The sequence below is a fragment of the Eubalaena glacialis genome, chromosome 14 (assembly GCF_028564815.1).
Source record: "Eubalaena glacialis isolate mEubGla1 chromosome 14, mEubGla1.1.hap2.+ XY, whole genome shotgun sequence".
NCBI classification, from domain to species: domain Eukaryota; kingdom Metazoa; phylum Chordata; class Mammalia; order Artiodactyla; family Balaenidae; genus Eubalaena; species Eubalaena glacialis.
In genome coordinates this window covers 30,669,181-30,688,471 of record NC_083729.1, presented here as the reverse complement: position 1 = coordinate 30,688,471, position 19,291 = coordinate 30,669,181, and the positions used below count along the sequence as shown (strand labels likewise).

Here is a 19,291-nt window from a genome sequence, read left to right as displayed (position 1 = left end):
AAGAAAGGAAGGAGGGAAGAGACATGGAAGAAGCATTTTTATGATCTCCACTGCCATGACTGGGAATAGAAAGGGGAGGGAGGGTTCATCAAACCCTGTGAGGTTAAGAATTTTTTTCCTACAGCTCATTAAGAAGGGGTGGCCAGGGATCGATATTTACTGGATACTTCTGTACCAGCCACTGTCCTAGGTGCTTTTCCTATGTTCCCATATTTACCCTTCCTAACCATGTGAGGTAGGTATTAATCCCATTTAACAGATGAGGAAACAAAGCCTGAACTGGAACCCTCAAAATATTTCCTTTATAACAGTCCATCATATCTTTTCTCTTTTTTTTCTCACAGATAGTTACCTTGCCTTATAGGAGACAGACTATCATACTTCCAAGCTGAGAAGTATGGTTGAAGTAACTATCTGATATAAATGAAATCTAAAATGTTCATAGTGGAATCCATGCCCTCCAAAGGAAAAGCTAAATACAACGGTATTTACTTTGTAACATCAAAGATCACTGTTATCAAGATAATCCTAGAAACAAAACGCTATCTCAGTTTGGTCTATACCTTTCTAGTCTAAGTTGTCTGGACAATTACTTCACCATCCTCTTTTTCTTCCACACTAAGGATCAGGGTGTGGCTTGCCATGAGTCATCTAGTAACATATAGATCCCGGAAAAAAAACAAGGACCCTGAAACAGACCTATTTGCCAGACAGCAAAAGTCTGAAGGTAATGCAGTCAGCCCGAAGGCTCACCTTAGGCTTGGCTATAAGAGCAAATTTAAAAAAGGGAGAGGGCTGACCTGAGAATACTGTCTGTCCTCCTCTGGAGCTATGGAGGAAGACAGCATGGAAATACACACTTCCCTGATGTTCAAAATTGCTAATCCTATTCATGTCTGAGAATTTTGAGTAACAATTCAAATCTTCCGGCTCAAACAAAATTAAATAGCTTCTTTAGTACATCCATGGTCAGTTCTGTTAATCGGACCACCTCAGAATTTTCCATTGGTATGTATTCAGAACAAAACCACTATCACATCTTCCAAGATATTTTTCCTCTTTTGCTGCTTAGGCCAACCTTGAAATTGTAGGTTTCCTGAGTGGCTGGGTAAGAAACAGCGTAATTATTTTTCTTATCCTATTAGCTTTTTATCTTTCCACAGTGTGATTTCTATAAGAAAGGGAAGGTGGAAATAGCAAACCTACATGAAACAAAATGTTAAAGATAGTATGCTAAGTATAAGCAATTCAAAATGAGAAATACAGAAATGCTTGAGTTAAAAGGTTAACACGTAATTTTGATAATTAGTTTCCATTGCCTACAGTTCCCCAGTCTTCTCCAATTTTGATTATATTTAAGTCAGTAAGATGCTGTTGCAGTTTGAGATCTATAGGAAGTAGACTCTGAAACAGAGCTTAGCATTCAGGATGTGTATTAGGGAGTGCCCTTGGGACAAACCCCTGTGGGAGGGAGAGGGAGGAACCAGACTGGGCAGAGGGAAGAGTCAGCCGGGAAGCGGCCTCCTCCTCCACAGCTTCACCCAGCCCCATGGAGAGCCCTGGAGCTGAAAGCGCCTGTCAGACTTGTCCCACAGTGACCCCAAATGGCTGAAGCTTTGTACCCTCACCTCAGTGGGGTGACTTCCTATAAGCAGTTCTCTGCAGCCAAAGGAGCTGACAGCTAGAGGCTGTCTGCCAGCGACACTCCAACAGCTGGATCAGAGTCCTTCGCTGAAGGGAATATGAACAGTACATCTCTGTATCCACCACTCATGTATCAGTGTGTTGTATCCCATACATCTAAAACAGTTTGCATAGTACGTGAAACTGATTTTAGTAAATTGTTTTTTACACATGAGGGCTTTTCTGACAACTTTCCATAAATCTACAAATCCAATACAATTCTCTATTTATGTGTCCCTTCCTTCTTTATTTTTATCTTTTCTTATGCCTTATACTTTAAATATACCCTTCCCCTTTTCTTCATTCATTCTTCTTTTCTCTCCTCCTTCATTCTGGAGACTTTCAGAAATGCCTTCTATCTGCTATTTTTTTCCCTACTACAACTTTTTCTGTCTTCAAACTCTTCATATAGAAGATAACCCATGACTATTACATTTAACTAAACAACCGCAGGCCCCATTTTTCATCATGGAAAAAAATTATTTGTGTATGCAGTGATAGCATTAGACACAAGTGGAATGGTTATCATCTTTATTATGGTATAGATTCTATACTGTGATTTGAAGCACATTAAGGACTCAACTGCTAATAAAGGTCTTACCCATGCAGTTTTGGTGGCAGGATTTTCATATACCTAGTCTTACCTTTAAAGAGACACTATTGGACTAAAGCAGTAATAACCAGAAAGTTGTATTAAAACAGTAGTTCTCAAAATGTGATCCATTGACCCCTGGGGATTCCCAAAGACCCTTTTGGATGTCTGCAAGGTCAAATCAATTTTTACAATAATACAAAAGCAAGTTTTACTTTTTTACTGTATTAACTTTGCACTGATGTTGCTAAAGCAATAGTGGGTAAAACTTCTGGCACCTTAGCACTTATCAAGACAGAACACAAAATTGTACTATTAAAAAAAAAAAAAAACCTACTTCACTGCCCTGCACAGTAAAAAAAAGAAGAAGAAAGAAGAGATAGAAAGACAAAAGAAAAGAAAAAGAGCCAGTCTCACTTAACAATATCATTGATGAAGAAATAAAAATTGTGGTTATTATTAAATCTCAACCTTTGAGCACATGCCTTTTTTTTAACAGCTTTATTGAGATAGAATTAGAATATGTTAAACTGTGCATATTTAAGGTATACAATCTGATGAGTTTTAACATATGTTTACACCCATGAAGCCATCATCACAATCAAGAGAAAGAACGTATTTATCTTTACTCATATCCGTCTTTACCCATGGGTTATTTAGATTATGTTATTTAGTTTCCAAATAGTTGAGGATTTCCCTTATATCTTCTTGTTATTGATTTCAAATTTAGTTCCATACTGGTCAGAGAGTGGACCTGGTATGGATGAATCCTTTAAAAATTTTTGAGAATTGTTTTATAGCCCAGAATATGATCCGTCTTGGTAAATGTTCCTTCTGACATGAAAAGAATGTGTATTCTGCTGTTATTGGGTAGAGTGTTGTATAAATATCAGTTAGATCAACGTAGCTGATCATGTTCCCCAAATCTTCCATACAATATCTGATTTTCTGTCTACTTGTTGTATATATTACTAACAGAGTGGTGTTGAAATCTCTAACTATAATTGTGGATTTGCCTACTTCTTTCAGTTCTATTGATTTTTATATCATGTATTTCTAAACTTTCCTATTAAGTGCATAAATATTTAGGATTGCAACGTCCTTTTGACAAATTGACCCCTTCGTCATTGTGAAATGACCCATTTTTATTTGGTAACAATTCTTTGCTCTGAAATCTACTTTTTTCCTAATATGAATATAGCCACTCCAACTTTCTTTTGATCAGCATTAGCATGGTGTATCTTATTCAGTCCTTTTTACTTTTAAACTGTTTTCTTCTTTACAAATAAAGCAGGCTTCTTATAAGTAGCATACAGTTAGGTCTTGTTTTTTTAATCCAATTGGAAAACCTCTGGCTTTTATATGGGGTATTTAGACTATTTATACTTACTGTGGTTATTGATATGGCCAAGTTTAAATGTACCACTCTGCTGTTTGTTTTCTATTTGTCCCATCTGTTCTTTGTTTTTACCACTTTTTCTCATTTATCTTGGATTAATTGATTGTTGTTTATTATTCTACTTTAGCTCCTTTGTTAGCTTGTAAGCTATACCTCTGTTTTGTTGTTAGTGGTTGTTTTAGGATTTATAGTATACATCTTTAATGTGTCACTATATACAATCAAGAATTATTGTATCATTTAGTGTATAGTACAAGAATGTTAAAATAGTTTACTTCTATTTCCCCTCTTAGTCTTTGTGCTATTGTTGTCAGATATTTTACTTCTAAATATGGTATTTAGATATTTACTTATAAATATGTTATTAACCTCACCATACATTATTATTATCTTTGCATAAAAAAATTATCTTTCAAAGAGATTGTTAAAATAAGGGGTTTTTTAAGTCTTCTTTTTTCCTTCCTTTGTGTAGATGCATATGTTCATCTGGTATCATTTTCCTTCTGCATAAAGTATGTCCTTTAACATTTCTTGTAGTGCAGGTATGGTGGTGATTTCTGTATGCTGATAATAAATTTTTTATTTTGCCTTTGTTTTTGAAAGATATCTTTTCTCAGCATGGAATTCTATGTTGACCGATTTTTTTCTTTCAGTACTTTAAAGATGTTGCTCCAGTGTCTTCGTGCTTGCTTTGTTTCTGATGAGAAATCAGCTGTCATCCTAATCTTTGTTCCTCTGCAGGTAACGTGCCTCTGTCTTAAGATTTTCTCTTTATCTCAGTTTTTAAACAATTTGATTATGATATGCCTTGGTGGAATTTTCTTTATGTTCTTGTGCTTGGAGTTCATAGAATTTCTTGGATCAGTGGGTTTTAAGTTTTCATCAAATTTGGAAAATTTTTAGCCATTATTTCTTCAAGTATTTTTATGCCCCCTCCTGGTTTGGGAACTCCAATTACACACATATTAAGTTGTGTGAAGCTTTTCAACAGTTCACCAGTTTTCTGTTTATTTTTCCTGTTTTTTCTTTGTCTATTTCATTTGTATTGTTTCTATTCCTGTGTCTTCCAGTTTACTAATATTTTCTTTTGCAGTGCCTAATCTTTGTTGTTACCGTTGTTAATTCCATTCAATGTACTTTTCATCCCAGACGAGCTTTTTTCTTTCTCTGGATTTTTTTTTTTTAATTTTAAATTTATTTATTTATTATTTATTTTTGACTGCATTGGGTCTTCGCTGCTGCGTGCGGCTTTCTCCAGTTGCAGCGAGCGGGGGCCACTACCCGCCGCAGTGCGCAGGCCTCTCACCGCGGTGGCCTCTCCCGCTGCGGAGCACGGGCTCCAGGCCCGTGGGCTTCAGTAGTTGTGGCACGCGGGCTCAGCAGCCGTGGCTCATGGGCTCCAGAGCGCAGGCTCAGCAGCTGTGGCGCACGGGCCCAGTTGCTCCACAGCACGTGGGATCTTCCCGGACCAGGGGTCAAACCTGTGTCCCCCGCATTGGCAGGCAGACTCCCAACCACTGCGCTGCCAGGGAAGCCCGGATGTTTGACTTAGATTTTCTTTATACCGTCCATATCTCTCCCTAACATGCTCAACCTTTCTTCTTCCTTCTCGAACATATGGGATATAGTTATGACAACTGTTTTAATATCCTTGTCTGCCAGTTTATCATCTGTGTCATCTCCGTGTCTGTTTCTATTGATTGGTTTTTCTCCTCATTATGGGTTCCTACTTCTTTGCATGCCTGGTAATTTTTTTATTAGATACCAGATTTTACTTTTTTGGGAGGTGCTGGGCATATTTGCATCCTTTAAATATTCTTGATCTTTGTTCTGAAACACAGTTGAGTTGGAAATAGTTTGGTCCTCTGGAGGCTTGCTTTCCAGTTTTCTTAGACTGGAGCAGAGCAGCCTGTAATTCTGGTATAATTTGACACTTTACAGAAACGATACTCTCTGGATATTCTACTTTTGCCCTGGTATTTTGAGGCTTTTCCACTCTGACTGGTGGAAACACAAAATACTCCTTATCTGTGCTCTCGGGCTTGTTATGCTTGCTCTTTTTCAGTAGATCTTTCCCCCACCTTGAGTAGTTTCCTCACATGCATGTGCTGATCTGTACTCAGCTGAAGACTTACGAAGAAACCTTTACTGATCCCCGAAGCGCTCTCTCCTGGAAGCTCCCTCTCTCTCCTCCCGTACTCTGCAAATTCTAGCCACTTGACCTTCCCAAGTTCTCAACTCTGTCTTTTCGTCTAATAGAGACCACCCAGCTCTTGTTGGATTCCTCCAACCTGGGAAATCTCTCAAGACAGCAAGATGGGGAAAGCATCCAGCTCATCTCATTTGTTTTCCTTCTTTTATGACTCTCCTGTGATGTCTGTTTTCCAATATTTGAGCATCACTGTTTGATATATATATTTGAAGATAAGATGATAAATCCAGTCTGTTACTCCATCTTGACCGGAAGCAGATGTTGAGATTATGAATCTTTTAATATTCCGCATGACAAAATGGGAGATACAAATAAAGTACTTCTAGCAGATGCTACATACTGAAGGACTAATATTGTCTCAAGGAAAAGCACGTGTACAATTATTTGAGATGTGAGATGAGCTACCTGCTTTTTTCATAAAATTCTACTTTTACTTGAAAGAATAATTGACCGATATCCTGATTATTCAGACTTGGCTATTTGGCAGACATTTGTTTGAAAATGAATAAAGTGTGCCTAGGCCTTCAAGGACAATGACAGTATTTGTTGTCAGTGATAAAACTGCATCTTTCAAGTGAAAACTGGAATTTTGGAAAACTTGTATCTGCTACCATAAGCTTGACAGTTTCCTGACATGTAACAGCTTTTCTGACAAAGTCAGTTATTTTAACAAATGTGATTTTTAAAATAATTTATAATAAAGTGTTCAACATTTGGAATATCTGTATAACTCAGTGAACCAATGTTTTCCAAATGCTCCATGCCCAATCACAGAGAAAAGGTCCATTCAAAGTATAAGAGAGACCAACGGATTTTAATGTAATGGAGTAAAAATGTTTATTTATACAGTTTCAGATTCTGCATTACAACTAACTTTTATGACATTATTATTTGTCATGTTTTGTTTTAATAACAAAAAAGATTATCCATAATTATCTGAAGAGGCGATTAAAATACTCCTTCCTTTTCCTACTACATGTCCATGTGAGGCTGCATTTTCTTCATATGCTTCAACCAAAATAACATGTCATAGCAGATTGAATGCATAAACAAATCCAGTTGTTTTCTAATAAGTCAGTAACATTTTTTAAATGTTAAAAAATGCCAATCTTCTCATGAAATCCTTTTTGTTTTAGAAAGCGTAACAATTTTTTTCATAAAAATGTGTTATTAACTTGTAATGCTTTTGTTGTTTTAAAATAAATCCATAATTAAATATTTATAAAATGCCTGTTTTAATTTTCAATACAATAAATATTAATAGACATAATCCATGTAAACAAAAGCTATTAGAGGCCCTCAATAACTGTTACTAATGTAAAGGAGTAAAACATTTGATAACTCCTGTGTTAAGGCTATTTTACCCAGGAGAACTAAAACATTAAGCCAATGGTTTTAACTACATATTGGAATCATCTAAAAAGCTTTTTTTTTTTTTTTTTAAATGAAGATGCCTGGTGCTCGCTTCGGCAGCACACATACTAAAATTGGAACAATACAGAGAAGATTAGCATGGCCCCTGCGCAAGGATGACACGCAAATTCGTGAAGCATTCCGTATTTTTAGCTGCGAGGTCATCGGAATCCCAACCCCTGCCCTCATCTGGCACAAGGTTAAAAGGGGTCACTATGGAGTTCAAAGAGCAGAACTCTTGCCTGGTGACCGAGGCAACCTGGCCATTCAGACCCGGGGTGGCCCAGAAAAGCATGAAGTAACTGGCTGGGTGCTGGAATCTCCTCTTAGTAAGGAAGATGCCGGAGAATATGAGTGCCATGCATCCAATTCCCAAGGACAAGCTTCGGCATCAGCAAAAATTACAGTGGTTGAAGCCTTACATGAAATACCAGTGAAAAAAGGTGAAGGTGCTGAGCTGTAAACCTGCAGAATATATTAATCTGCATAGCTAAAAGTAGTCATGGGTAACTACAACCCCTGTTCTTGCCTAATAACCAGTTTCTTTTCATCCAGTCCACTAACACTTTAGTTATATTCACTGGTTTTAAACCATGAAATACAAAATAAAGATAACACATCAAGACTGTCTACAAAAAAAAAAAAAAGATGCCTGGGTGTCACCCCTAGAGATTCTGATATGATTAGCCTGGTCTGTGGTGCAGACATCAAGTTTCTTTAAAACTCCCCAGGTGATTTCTAGCAGGGCTGAGAACCACTGCATTAATCACACACTCTGAGAAACACATTAGCAAAAACCACAGAGAATATAAAGAGGCCCACATTATATCCCTGCCCGCATCTGTCCACCACTGCTTTCAAAAATGGAGTAAAAAATTAAAATGTTTGCTTCCGCAGTACAGAGTCAGACTTTTGCTGTTCCCTAGAAATCTCAGGAATCCAGATTTCCCGCAAATCTTCCCACCTCCTTTCACCAGATCAGAGGTCAAGTCAAGGTGGCAACAAAAGTTAAGAAAAAAATCTTTCCTCTGCTTTTCTCCCTTCCCAGCCCTTTAGAATAAGTTTATGCGCCCCTCAAAGAAGGGAAGGAGAACATTCCCCATAAACCCTGATTCTTTTCACCAACACTAATCTTGGCCCCAAACAAAATTCTTTTCACTCCTTTACTAATTTTGTACTGCTTTTTTTTTTTTTTTAAACCAGTTTTTCTCTGTGGGCTCTGAGAACCGAAAGTCTTCAAGATCCATAGAAATGAATCTCTAGGGCTTCCCTGGTGGCGCAGTGGTTGAGAATCTGCCTGCCAATGCAGGGGACACGGGTTCGAGTCCTGGTCTGGGAAGATCCCACATGCTGTGGAGCGACTAGGCCCGTGAGCCACAACTACTGAGCCTGCGCGTCTGGAACCTGTGCTCCGCAACAAGAGAGGCCGCGATAGTGAAGAGGCCCGCGCACCGCGATGAAGAGTGGCCCCCGCTTGCCGCAACTGGAGAAAGCCCTCGCACACAAACGAAGACCCAACACAGCCAAAAATAAATTAAAAAAAAAAAAGAAATGAATCTCTAGTAAGGAATTTTAATCCGTTCAAGGAGATGAGAGCAAAGAGAATCAAAAGATGAAGAACCAAAGAGAAACATCATCTCTTTACAGCTCACAGAATAGACAGCTCTGATCTACACACTCCCAAAATTGACTGTAATGTGAAGGTTCAAGCAACTGATTGTTATGGAGACTATATATACATAGTGTATACATTTTCACTTTTTATTCAAAAAATTCTGTCTTTTTTTTTGTACCTTATAGGATCAAATAGGTGAAAAGGCACCAATTTCTGGAATCTATTCATGATAATACATGGAAGACAAAAAGCTGTTAGCTCGAGAACTTGTTTCCATTCAAAGTTACTAGCTAAATTTTTATGGTGTAAGTTGAAAATATGATTAAAGAGGTTAGGTGTGTCAATAATATGTTTTTCAAGATCCTCTAATTCTTATAAATTCGTACGATGAGAGATATTATTATCCTCAGTGTTACTGTTAAGAAAATTAAAGCACAGGGAGGTTACAGAACCTGCCCAGGGGCATGTAAAGTCAACTCAATGCAGGCAGCACACTTTAACCTACAGGCTTTTCCAGGTTCAAAGGAGAAAATTTAAGCAGGTGGTAAAATCTAATTTTGAATATGTTGAGGTAAGCATTTACTGAGTGTAAAACCAGACACCTTTTGAAATTATTTTATTTCCAAGTTTTAAGCAGAGTACTCATTTTGTATTGCTTTCTCTCCTTTAAACAGATGTCTAATACCGTAGGTATTAGAGGGGGAAAAAGTGTATTTTTCTCAAAAAAAATTAAATACTAAAATGTAAGTTAATATAATCTAAAGTCAAGACCAAAGCACTTAGTTGTCATTTGCTTTGGGGTCATTTACGGGTTTTCTGAGGTATTACATCCTATTTATCTATGTTTTAATGATAGGAAATTGTGAGGTTTTTCTACTGATCAGGCTACACAGACCACAATCAGATTTAACTGTAAAAGCACTCTTTCTCTCAATTTTGTAATCTTGAAGCAGTATTCATTGTGATTGTTAATTAGGCCCTTTCTGACTTTTCATGAAAGAACGATCGTTTGAAGAGTAATTTTCAAGTCATACCCCCCCCAAAAATGCTTGTTTTTAAGATTCAGTTAAGCCCAGCAGTCTCAAATGAAAGAGGAAGAAAGCCTCTAAAATCTCTTTCCACAGGATTCAAAAATAGAACGTTAAGAAAGCAAATAAAAATGACACAGATTCACAGAAAACAGCGGCAGTCATTAAAAAAACCAAGCTGACAATGCCACAAGTAGTTATTAATAATAATAGTAGAAAGTGGCAACATAATACCATAACCCAAATTCTGCCTTAAACCACATATGTTCCTATATATATCTTTATTTTTGCCTAAATTTAGGATAGGATGAATGTATGCTGTTTGCTTTATTTATGTATCTGAAAACATTAGCAAAGTATTTTGAGTATTTTCATAATTCTAAGGCAGTACAGATTGTGGTCATAAAAATTCCTTTCAACCCTACTGTTTATATATACTCCATTGTTCAGACTGTAATAAATTAGGTGAACTAATTCACCTTCAATTTTAATGTTTTGAAAAGCATTTCAACAGAGCTCATCATCAGCACCAGGCCAATAGTGTACCTAAATTTCCCTTTAAAAGGAGCTTAAATTATTCAGCATATAATTTTAGTAAAACTAATCCCCTTCTGTCGCTAGCCAAACCTTGATCTTCTGTGGTTTTCACTCAGAAAGTCACATATATCTATTATGGTGAACACTAAAGTTTGAATCTAGAGATCTGTAAAAAAAGCAAAAGAGATTGAATAATTGCCTTTCATGATATATGTTTTTAGTCCTCAAAGAAAATCCTTCTAATAGTCCAGCGTAAAATATAAATTACAAACTAGGAAGAAGCAAAGTTATAATCTGAGAAAGCATGCTGGGAGGAAATTTCATAAGCAAAGGAAGTGGCTGTAAGAGAACTGTGCATCTTCATTCTCCTCTGAGTCAAAATGGTCCCCTTCTTTCTTCTTTTTATAATTTATTTTATTAAAGTTAAGCTGATTTACAATGTCATGTTAATTTCTACTATACAGCAAAGTGATTCAGTTATGCATATATATATAGATTATTTTTTGTATTCTTTTCCATTATAGTTTATTACAGGATATTTAGTATAGTTCCCTGTGCTATGCAGTAGGACCTTGTTGTTTATCCATCCTATATATGATAGTTTGCATCTGCTGATCCCAAACTCCCAATCCATCCCTCCCATACCCCCAAAATTGTCCCCTCCTTTCAATTCTACTCTTAGAATAGAGAAATTGAACACCAATCAGAAAACAAGCTAATGGCTCAGACAGGAAATACATGGCATTCAGGACCATGCCATATATATATGGGATACAGTAAAAATTATTATTCAGGATTTTTAGAGACTGAAAATATGAAGGAAACATGCTATAGTAGCTAGATAATAGCTTGATTACATACATCTCTGTGTGCTGGTATTTCATGTTCATCTTTATTAAGTTATGCAGCATTACTTAACACTACTATTTTATAGTACACACACATACACACACACACACACACCTTTAGCATATGCTTTTATGTGTAAAAGTCTTTGATAATATAATCCTTACAAGATCAGGGACCTGGCAGCATACTAAGTTCTCAATAAAATATTGAATGTCTGAAAACAAATACCTTATGATTATTCAAAGTAGTGCCTGCCAGAAATATGACGAAATATGTGACTCATCATAGTACCTAATAGTACAGCTTAACCAATAATGGCCGGCAATGATCTTCCCTTGACCCTGCTACCTTCTTTAATTATTGCCCTCTTTCCCTTCACTTCCATTTTTAATATAATTAACAGCATTAGTTCTCAAATGTCAGTTCCATATTAATGCCTGTGCATGACTATGCTTATTCAGTCTGTTACAAAATGAGAAAATTAAGGGAAAAAAATGTTTTATTAATAAAGTAATTGCATTTAATCAAAAGCTTTATTTATTTATTCTTATACTCTTCCTTCATATTTGATGCTACATATTCTTAATTAACATAATAATTGGTGTAGATTCCTGAGTTTGTTTTTTACTGTCATGCTCTGTTGCTGTTTAGTTGTGGCAAAATGCACATAACATAAAATTGACCATCTTAACCATTTTAAGATTACAGTTCAGTGGCTTTAAGTATATTCACAATGTCGTGCAACTACCACCTCATCCATCTCCAGAACCCTTTTCACCTAGGAAAACTGAAACTCTGGACCCATTAAACAATAATTCCCATTCCCTCCTCCCTTCAGCTCTTGGCAACCATCATTCTACTTCTGTCTCTATGAATTTGACTACTTGACTACTCTAAGTATCGCATGTAAATAGAATCATACAGTATTTGTCTTTTTTTTTTTTGAGAGTAATCTATTTATTTGGTTTTCATAAGGGAGAATTATGGGTAGAGTTTGCAATGCCTACTATTTAAACTCCTGGTAATGTTGTTTACATTAAAGAAGATATTGAGTATAAAATGCTTAGCACATATGTAAATACTCAACAAGTTATCATATATTGCCCTGGATGTATTTATCTTTTTGTGACTGGCTTATTTCACTTAGCATGATGTCCTCAAGGTTCATGTTGCAGCATGTATCAGAATTTCCTTCATTTTAATTGAATAATATTCAATTGTATGTATATACCACATTTTACTTATCCATTCATTCATGGGTGGCTTTTGCTGCTATGAACATGGGTCTCTTTGAGACCCTGCCTTTTTTTAAAAAATTGAAGTATAGTTGATTTACAATATTAGATTAGTTTCAGATGTACAACATAGTGATTCAATATTTTAATAGATTATGCTCCTTTTAAAGTTATTAGAAAATATTGGCTATGTTCCCTATGCTGTACAATATATCCTTGTAGCTTGCTTATTTTATACATAGTAGTTTCTGGTTTGTTATATTCATTCATTTGTTTTATATTTTGGTTCCACATACAAGTGATAACATACAGTGTTTGTCTTTCTCCGTCTGACTTATTTCACTAAGCATAATACCCTCCAGGTCCATCCATGTTGCTGCAAATAGCAAAATTTCATTCTTTTTATGGCTAAGTAATATTCCATTGTATATATATATACCACACCTTCTTTATCCATTCATCTGTTGATGGATGCTTAGGTTGCTTCCATATATTAGCAACTGTAAATAATGCTGCTATGAACATTGGGGTGCATGTATCTTTTCAGATTAGTATTTTTGTTTTGTCCAGGACTGGAATTGCTGGATCATATGGTAGTTCTATTTTTAGGGGTTTTTTTTGAGAAACCTCCATACTGTTCTCCATAGTGGCTGCACCAATTTACATTCCCACCAACAGTGTATGGGGGTTCCCTTTTCTCCACATCACCAGCATTTGTTATTTATAGACCTTTTGATGATAGCCATTCTGACAGGTGTGAGGTGATATCTCATTGTGGTTTTGATTTGCATTTCTCTGATGATTAGCAATGTTGAGCATCTTTTCATGTGCTTTTTGGCCATCTGTATGTGTTCTTTGGAAAAATGTCTATTCAAGTCTTCTGACCATTTTTTAATCGGGTTTTTTTTTATATTGAGTTGTATGAGCTGTTTATATAGTTTGGATATTAACCCCTTAGTTAACACATCAGTTGCAAATATTTTCTCTCATTCAGTAGGTTGTCTTTTCATTTTGTCAGCGGTTTCCTTGAGACCCTGCTTTCAGTTCTTTTGGATATATACCCAGAAGTGGAATTGCTGGATCACATGGTAATTCCATTTCTAATTTTTTGAGGAACTGCTATACTGTTTTTCATAGCAGCATTCCATTTTGCATTCCCATCAACAGTGCATAAGCATTCCAATCTCTCCACATCCTTGCCAACACTTGTTATTTTCTGTTTTTTGACAGTAGTCATCCTGATGGGTATGAGGCAGTATCTTATTGTAGTTTTGATTTGCATTTCCCTAAGGATTAGTGATTTTGAGGTCTTGCTTTATTTTAATGTTCTCTGTTGGTAAAACAAGAAGTTGGTAACTCAGTCTGTTTTTTTGTAAATTTATTGGTCCTTGAAATCTGAGAACTGCCAGTGTACTCTCTATGTCCTCTTTTTATCTTCTGTTTGTCTCCTAAATTCATTGCAGTTTGGCTTTAGCCCTCAGTTTTCTCCTGGCACTTCTCTCACCAGAGTCAACAAATTATAAACTTATTATTGCCAAATAGGATGGACCTTCTTCAGTCCTCATATGATTAGTGAAAAGGACAGAATTAAGCCTAGAATCATGCCCCCTTCAGCATCATAGGACCTCAGTAAATGTAATTCCTGCCTCTGGTCTTCCTGCAGGGTAATTTCATCCCTTCTCATATTTGCATTCTGCGCCCTATGCAATGACTCCCAGATGTCTAGTATTCAACCATGTCTGTGGAGCACTAAGACTGTGCAAGGCACTCTGCAAGGGACACAGGAAATTAGGTATGGCCCCTGCTCTCAAGGAGCTTACAGTTTAGTAAGAGAGTTGTGCCAAAAAGTATCACAGGAGCTATGAAAGGAATGTGTTTGGAATCATGGACATAGAGAACAGACCAGTGGTTGCCAAGAGGGAGGGTGTTGGGGAGGGATGGAGTGGGAGGTTGGGGTGAGCAGATGTAAGCTTTTATATATAGAATGGATAGACAGCAAGGTCCTACTGTATAGCACAGGGAACTATATTCAATATCCTATGATAAACCATAATGGAAAAGAACACAGAAAAGAATGTCTCTCTCTCTATATATATATATGTGTGTGTGTATGTGTATGTGTGTATAACTGAATCACTTTGCTGTACAGCAGTAATTAACACAACATTGTAAATCAACTATATTTCAATAAAAAATAAATAAATACGAAAGGGACAAGTTTGGAGCACAAAGAAAGGAATGGCTATTCCCATCTGACTGAAGTAGACAGGAAAGGTGACATAGAGGAGAGACTGAACTGAATGAGTCTTGGAATTGCTTACAGGTAGAAAAGGGGGAGACGGGTATCACTTGAGCAAAAACACACTGGGGAACGGCCAGCAGTCCACCACTGCTTAAGTTGGTAGGTATGTGAGGAATGAGGAGTAGCATTAAGAGAAAGCAGGAGGAGGTACATTACATGCCATGTTAAAAAGTCTGCACAATAAAGACATTGGTTAGCTATTGAAGAATTTTAGGCTCAGGAAATCATATGATCAATTCTGCAGTTTAGAACTATCACTCTGATGGCAGAGTGGATAGTGGATTAAAGAAGAGAAGATTCAAGCAGGGAAATCTCTTAGACGGTCATTTCAGTAGATCAGGTGAGAGCTAATGAAGGCCTGAACTGAGACAGCAGTCATGGAAAAGAAGAAAGGGCATACAACACAGAGATGTGATGGTATGAAATTGATGGGACTTGGTCACCAACTGGATTTGGAGAACAGGGAAAAGGAGTTAAGAAGTTTCTGTCTTGGATGACCAAACAGATGTTAGTACTAAGCAGTAAGAGTGGAAATAGGAAGAGGTTTCAAGGAAAGGTGAGTTCATTTAGGGACACTTTGAATTTGTGGTCTCTCTGTGGAACATTCCAGGGATTGCAGAAAGAGCTCGAGGCTAGAGATACAGATTTGTAAGACAGAGACTGAAGCCACTTGCAGCAGATGCAGCAGGTGCCCTGCCAGTATCCCACCCCCACCCCACTCACCATCCTGTGCTTGCCCACCCAGGGGCTTCCAACAGCAAGCACCTGTGACTCCACTGGGAGCTGGGTGGGTGGACCCACCACGTCTGAACTGGAGAGGGACTGCTAACAGGTATGAGGTTTCTTTTTGGGGTGAGGAAAATATTCTGAAATTAGGTAGTGTGATGTTGTGTAACTTTGTGAATATACTAAAACCAGTAGACTGTACACATTTAAAAAGTGAACTTACAGTTTGTGAATCATATCTCATTTTTTAAAAAAATGTGTGAGAAAAAGAAAATCCTATGGCTCAGCTTAACTGAACTATTTGATCCACAAATGTGGATCACACCTATGGGCCCATGTTTTCACACCTATGGGCCTTTTCAACTGTGGCTTCTAACTAGAATTTTTTTTCTCCCATTCCTCTCCCCCATATTTCCAAATCCTATTCTTTCTTCAAAGCCCAGCTAAAATCCTCTTTTTGTATGCATTTAGGCTTCCCCAGGTCAGGGGTTATGTCTTGTATTTCTCTGACATTTCCTGCTTATTTCGCCTCCTACTTATTTATTTTACTCTCTTCTGTGTTTAATAGATTTTTCACATATCTCACTTAATAAACTTTAGATTCCTGAGAACAGGAGTTGTTTCATCTATAGATCCTATCAGTTGTCTTGCACATAGTAGCCTTTCAAAAATGTTTATTAAATCAACACATCAAGGACTGTAATGTTTCAAGGAGAATCTAGGAAAAAAAGACAAACTAAATTAACAACAATCAGCTTTCAGCTAAACACTCCATCATCATCATTTAAGTGACTATGATACAATGCAAAGTCTAGGGTTATATAGTCATAATTTTTTCTGGAAACACTTGAGATTTTGAAATTTGAGGTGTCATGATCAGAGTACAATTTATAGTAAAATGTTCAGGTCATTATAGTCTAACTATATTAAAAATAAAACCACCAAACATAAAACTGTTCAGTGATTTTATCCTGCACTGGAACACATGAGACTACTAGTGTAGAAAATGTTGCAGTGATGGTTTCTGGTCAGTTGAGGATCTTCCTTTGATGAAGTGAAAAGGATTAAACTCTTTGTTATTATTATTATTATTATTATTTTGTTGTTATTATTTTAAATTTCCCTCCATACACTCAAGCTCAGCAACTTTTCTTTCTCTGTTCTGCCACAACAGGAGATGTGGCGATGTAAGAACTCTAACTCTTCAACATGAATAATAATAGCTAACATTTACTGAGCATTCACCATGTGAGTTTTTAAAAATGTTTTCCATGTGTTAGCTCATTTAGTCTTTATACAACTCATGGGGGAAGGACTACTATAAACCAAGTTAACAGTCGATGAGACTGAAGCACATAGAGGTTAACTTGCCCATGGTCACACAGCTTGATAAAAGGTAAGCTCACAATGCATCCTCAGGCAGACTACCTTTAATGCCCATTACAGATGTAGTGCATTCGATGCATTTTTTTTTCCATTTAATTCTCACAACAACCCTATGGGGTGAGTAATTATCTCCCCTTATTTCATATGTAAAGAAACCGATTCTTAGTGAGATTAAGTAACATGCAGTTGCTAATTGGCAGAGCCTAGGTTGGATTCCGTCTTCAAAGTCCTACTCCAACCCATTCCTTCCAGTTGGCTCCTCAGGGCTGGTGCAGCTTCCAGACTGTGAGTGAGGGGGGGCCCACTTCCCTAACCCTGCTGCTCTGCTCAATGATGGTACAAAAATTAATTTTAATACCGGCTCCCTACCCAGGTCTGTAGCACCTTTATTCTCTTTCTCAATTGGCTTTTTAAATATATTATAACCAGTTTACAGTATTTCAAGCAGAGGTTTTTAATTAATACTCAATTAGAATGAAATCCAGAAGCACATTTGTACATTACCTCTGCTTTCTTGGGAAACCTCTTTCTTTGCAACCACAAAGATAAACAGGAATTATTGTGGATGAGCAAGGTAATTGTTTTTTTATTGCAAATTACCTGATATTAAATTTTAAGGACACCATATGAAATCCTAGGTAGAACATAGGCAGTAACCGCTCCTTTAAGTTACCAGAGTTTTCTAATTCTCCTTTTAGTCAAACCAACCTCACCACACCTCTCTTTGATTATACACTATGTTATAAATATATCTGTATATATAAATATGCAAATATAAATATATTTGCATATATTGATAACATAATATATAATCAAATAGTAAAGTATATAAAGCTACATATAACTGCAAATAAAGAAAAGGGAGGTGTTATATGGAATGAACAGAGAAAGCTATAAAAAAATGGATGAATGTGCCTGGCCCAGAGCTGGTGTTCATATAATATAATGAATATTAGATATAGATATTATCTGTAGGGGTTATATCCAAGCAGAAGACTATGGGCTTCTACAAGTTCAGTAAGGGGAAGGGCAGATAAGGGGAGCGCAGGGGGATCTGCTATATACTCAAACCACAATCAAATGTGATAAGTGACATGAGAGTTATCCATCAAGGGCTACCAGAGCACAGAACAATTATTGACAGCCTGCAAATCAGAGAAGAGAGTTCCAAGGGTATAATAGTTCATCCTAGTCTAGAAGACCAACGAAAATCTCTTGCAGCAATCCAGATATGGAGGGTCTGGACCAGGGTAGTGGCAGTGGAAACTGAGGAAGGACATTTTGAAGAATGTATCAAGTATATCTCTGCTGAAAAAGAAATAGATCCTGAAGCATTTTTTCCAATAACTATTTTACTAACTCTATATTGATACCCAAATGCTTTCTGAATTTTTCACCTATATTTCAAGGTCATGAAGAAAGACACAAAACCAAAATAATTTTCCAGTAATCACGTTCTATAAATTAAAACCACCTCAAGTTTTGAAATAATGACTATTTCTTCCAGTGGGGCCTTAACAAATCATGTTTTTCTGCATTTAGGATTCTGAATTAAGTAACTCTGCTACCTTAGGTCACAACAGTGTTGACTTTCTTTGCTTCTATTAAATAACACGTGTGAATGGTTGTGTTGTTAACCATTAAGTACAAGGGGTGGGGGCAGTAACTCTAGGGCAAGATTTGCAACTACAGTCACAGAAGACGAACACCGAGCTCCTAGTTTTCAGAAAGCACCAAGAAGAAAAATCTTTTCCATCTTGGTCATTCTGATTATATTTTCTCTCAAGGATAAAAATCTCACATGCACGTATTAAACCTAATCTTTACCCTTCAGTGCTCTTGGCATAGGAATGGAATGTCCTGAGGAAACTGTAGTTCATGTCAAGCAAAAAAATTACAGGTACAAAGACAGTCTTACACTTAAATGTATTATTGAAAGATTCACCTTTCAGTGATTTGAAAGGCGATGATTTCATTTTTAAAAAGAGAAGTGGAAAAGTGGAAATGAAATGACCATATGTATGTGTATATATAATGTAAATGTATATGTTTATATGTACATATAATATATATGTATATGTATATACACGTATATATATTCTCATACACACAAATCCTTGCACCTCTGTAAAATAGCAGCTTGCTTCATTTAGAAAAGTTACTTCTAGAAAGAGTAACTTCTGTCTCTTTAAGGACCACGAGTGAAAATGGGAGTCACTAGTGAGATAGGACTGGCTGTAAACTGCTCCAATGAGATCCTGGGAATCTTGCTGAGAGAGGATATTTGGGTTTGGACTAAAATGTCAGTTGTGAA

At 36.7% G+C, this 19,291-nt stretch overlaps 1 protein-coding gene and 1 non-coding gene across 2 annotated transcripts; both read left to right on the top strand.

Annotated features, from left to right (window-relative positions):
* Positions 1-6,419: 6,419 nt before the first annotated feature.
* Positions 6,420-7,921, top strand: LOC133104957 (insulin-like growth factor-binding protein 7). The gene is made up of 2 exons (XM_061210880.1): positions 6,420-6,460; positions 7,453-7,921. Exons 1-2 carry the CDS (start codon positions 6,420-6,422, stop codon positions 7,760-7,762), a joined length of 351 nt encoding a protein of 116 aa, XP_061066863.1. The 3' UTR covers positions 7,763-7,921.
* On the top strand, positions 7,344-7,450 carry LOC133074843 (U6 spliceosomal RNA). Its single transcript, XR_009697249.1, has one exon. It is a non-coding gene; the product is annotated as a U6 spliceosomal RNA (small nuclear RNA).
* Positions 7,922-19,291: the final 11,370 nt, after the last annotated feature.

Excerpts from the sequence above, each read along its gene's own strand:
- LOC133104957 (XM_061210880.1), top strand. The coding sequence starts at position 6,420 with ATGACAGTATTTGTTGTCAGTGATAAAACTGCATCTTTCAA. Across the intron at positions 6,461-7,452 it reads GATAAAACTGCATCTTTCAA|CTGCGAGGTCATCGGAATCC; the intron begins GTGAAAACTGGA and ends CCGTATTTTTAG.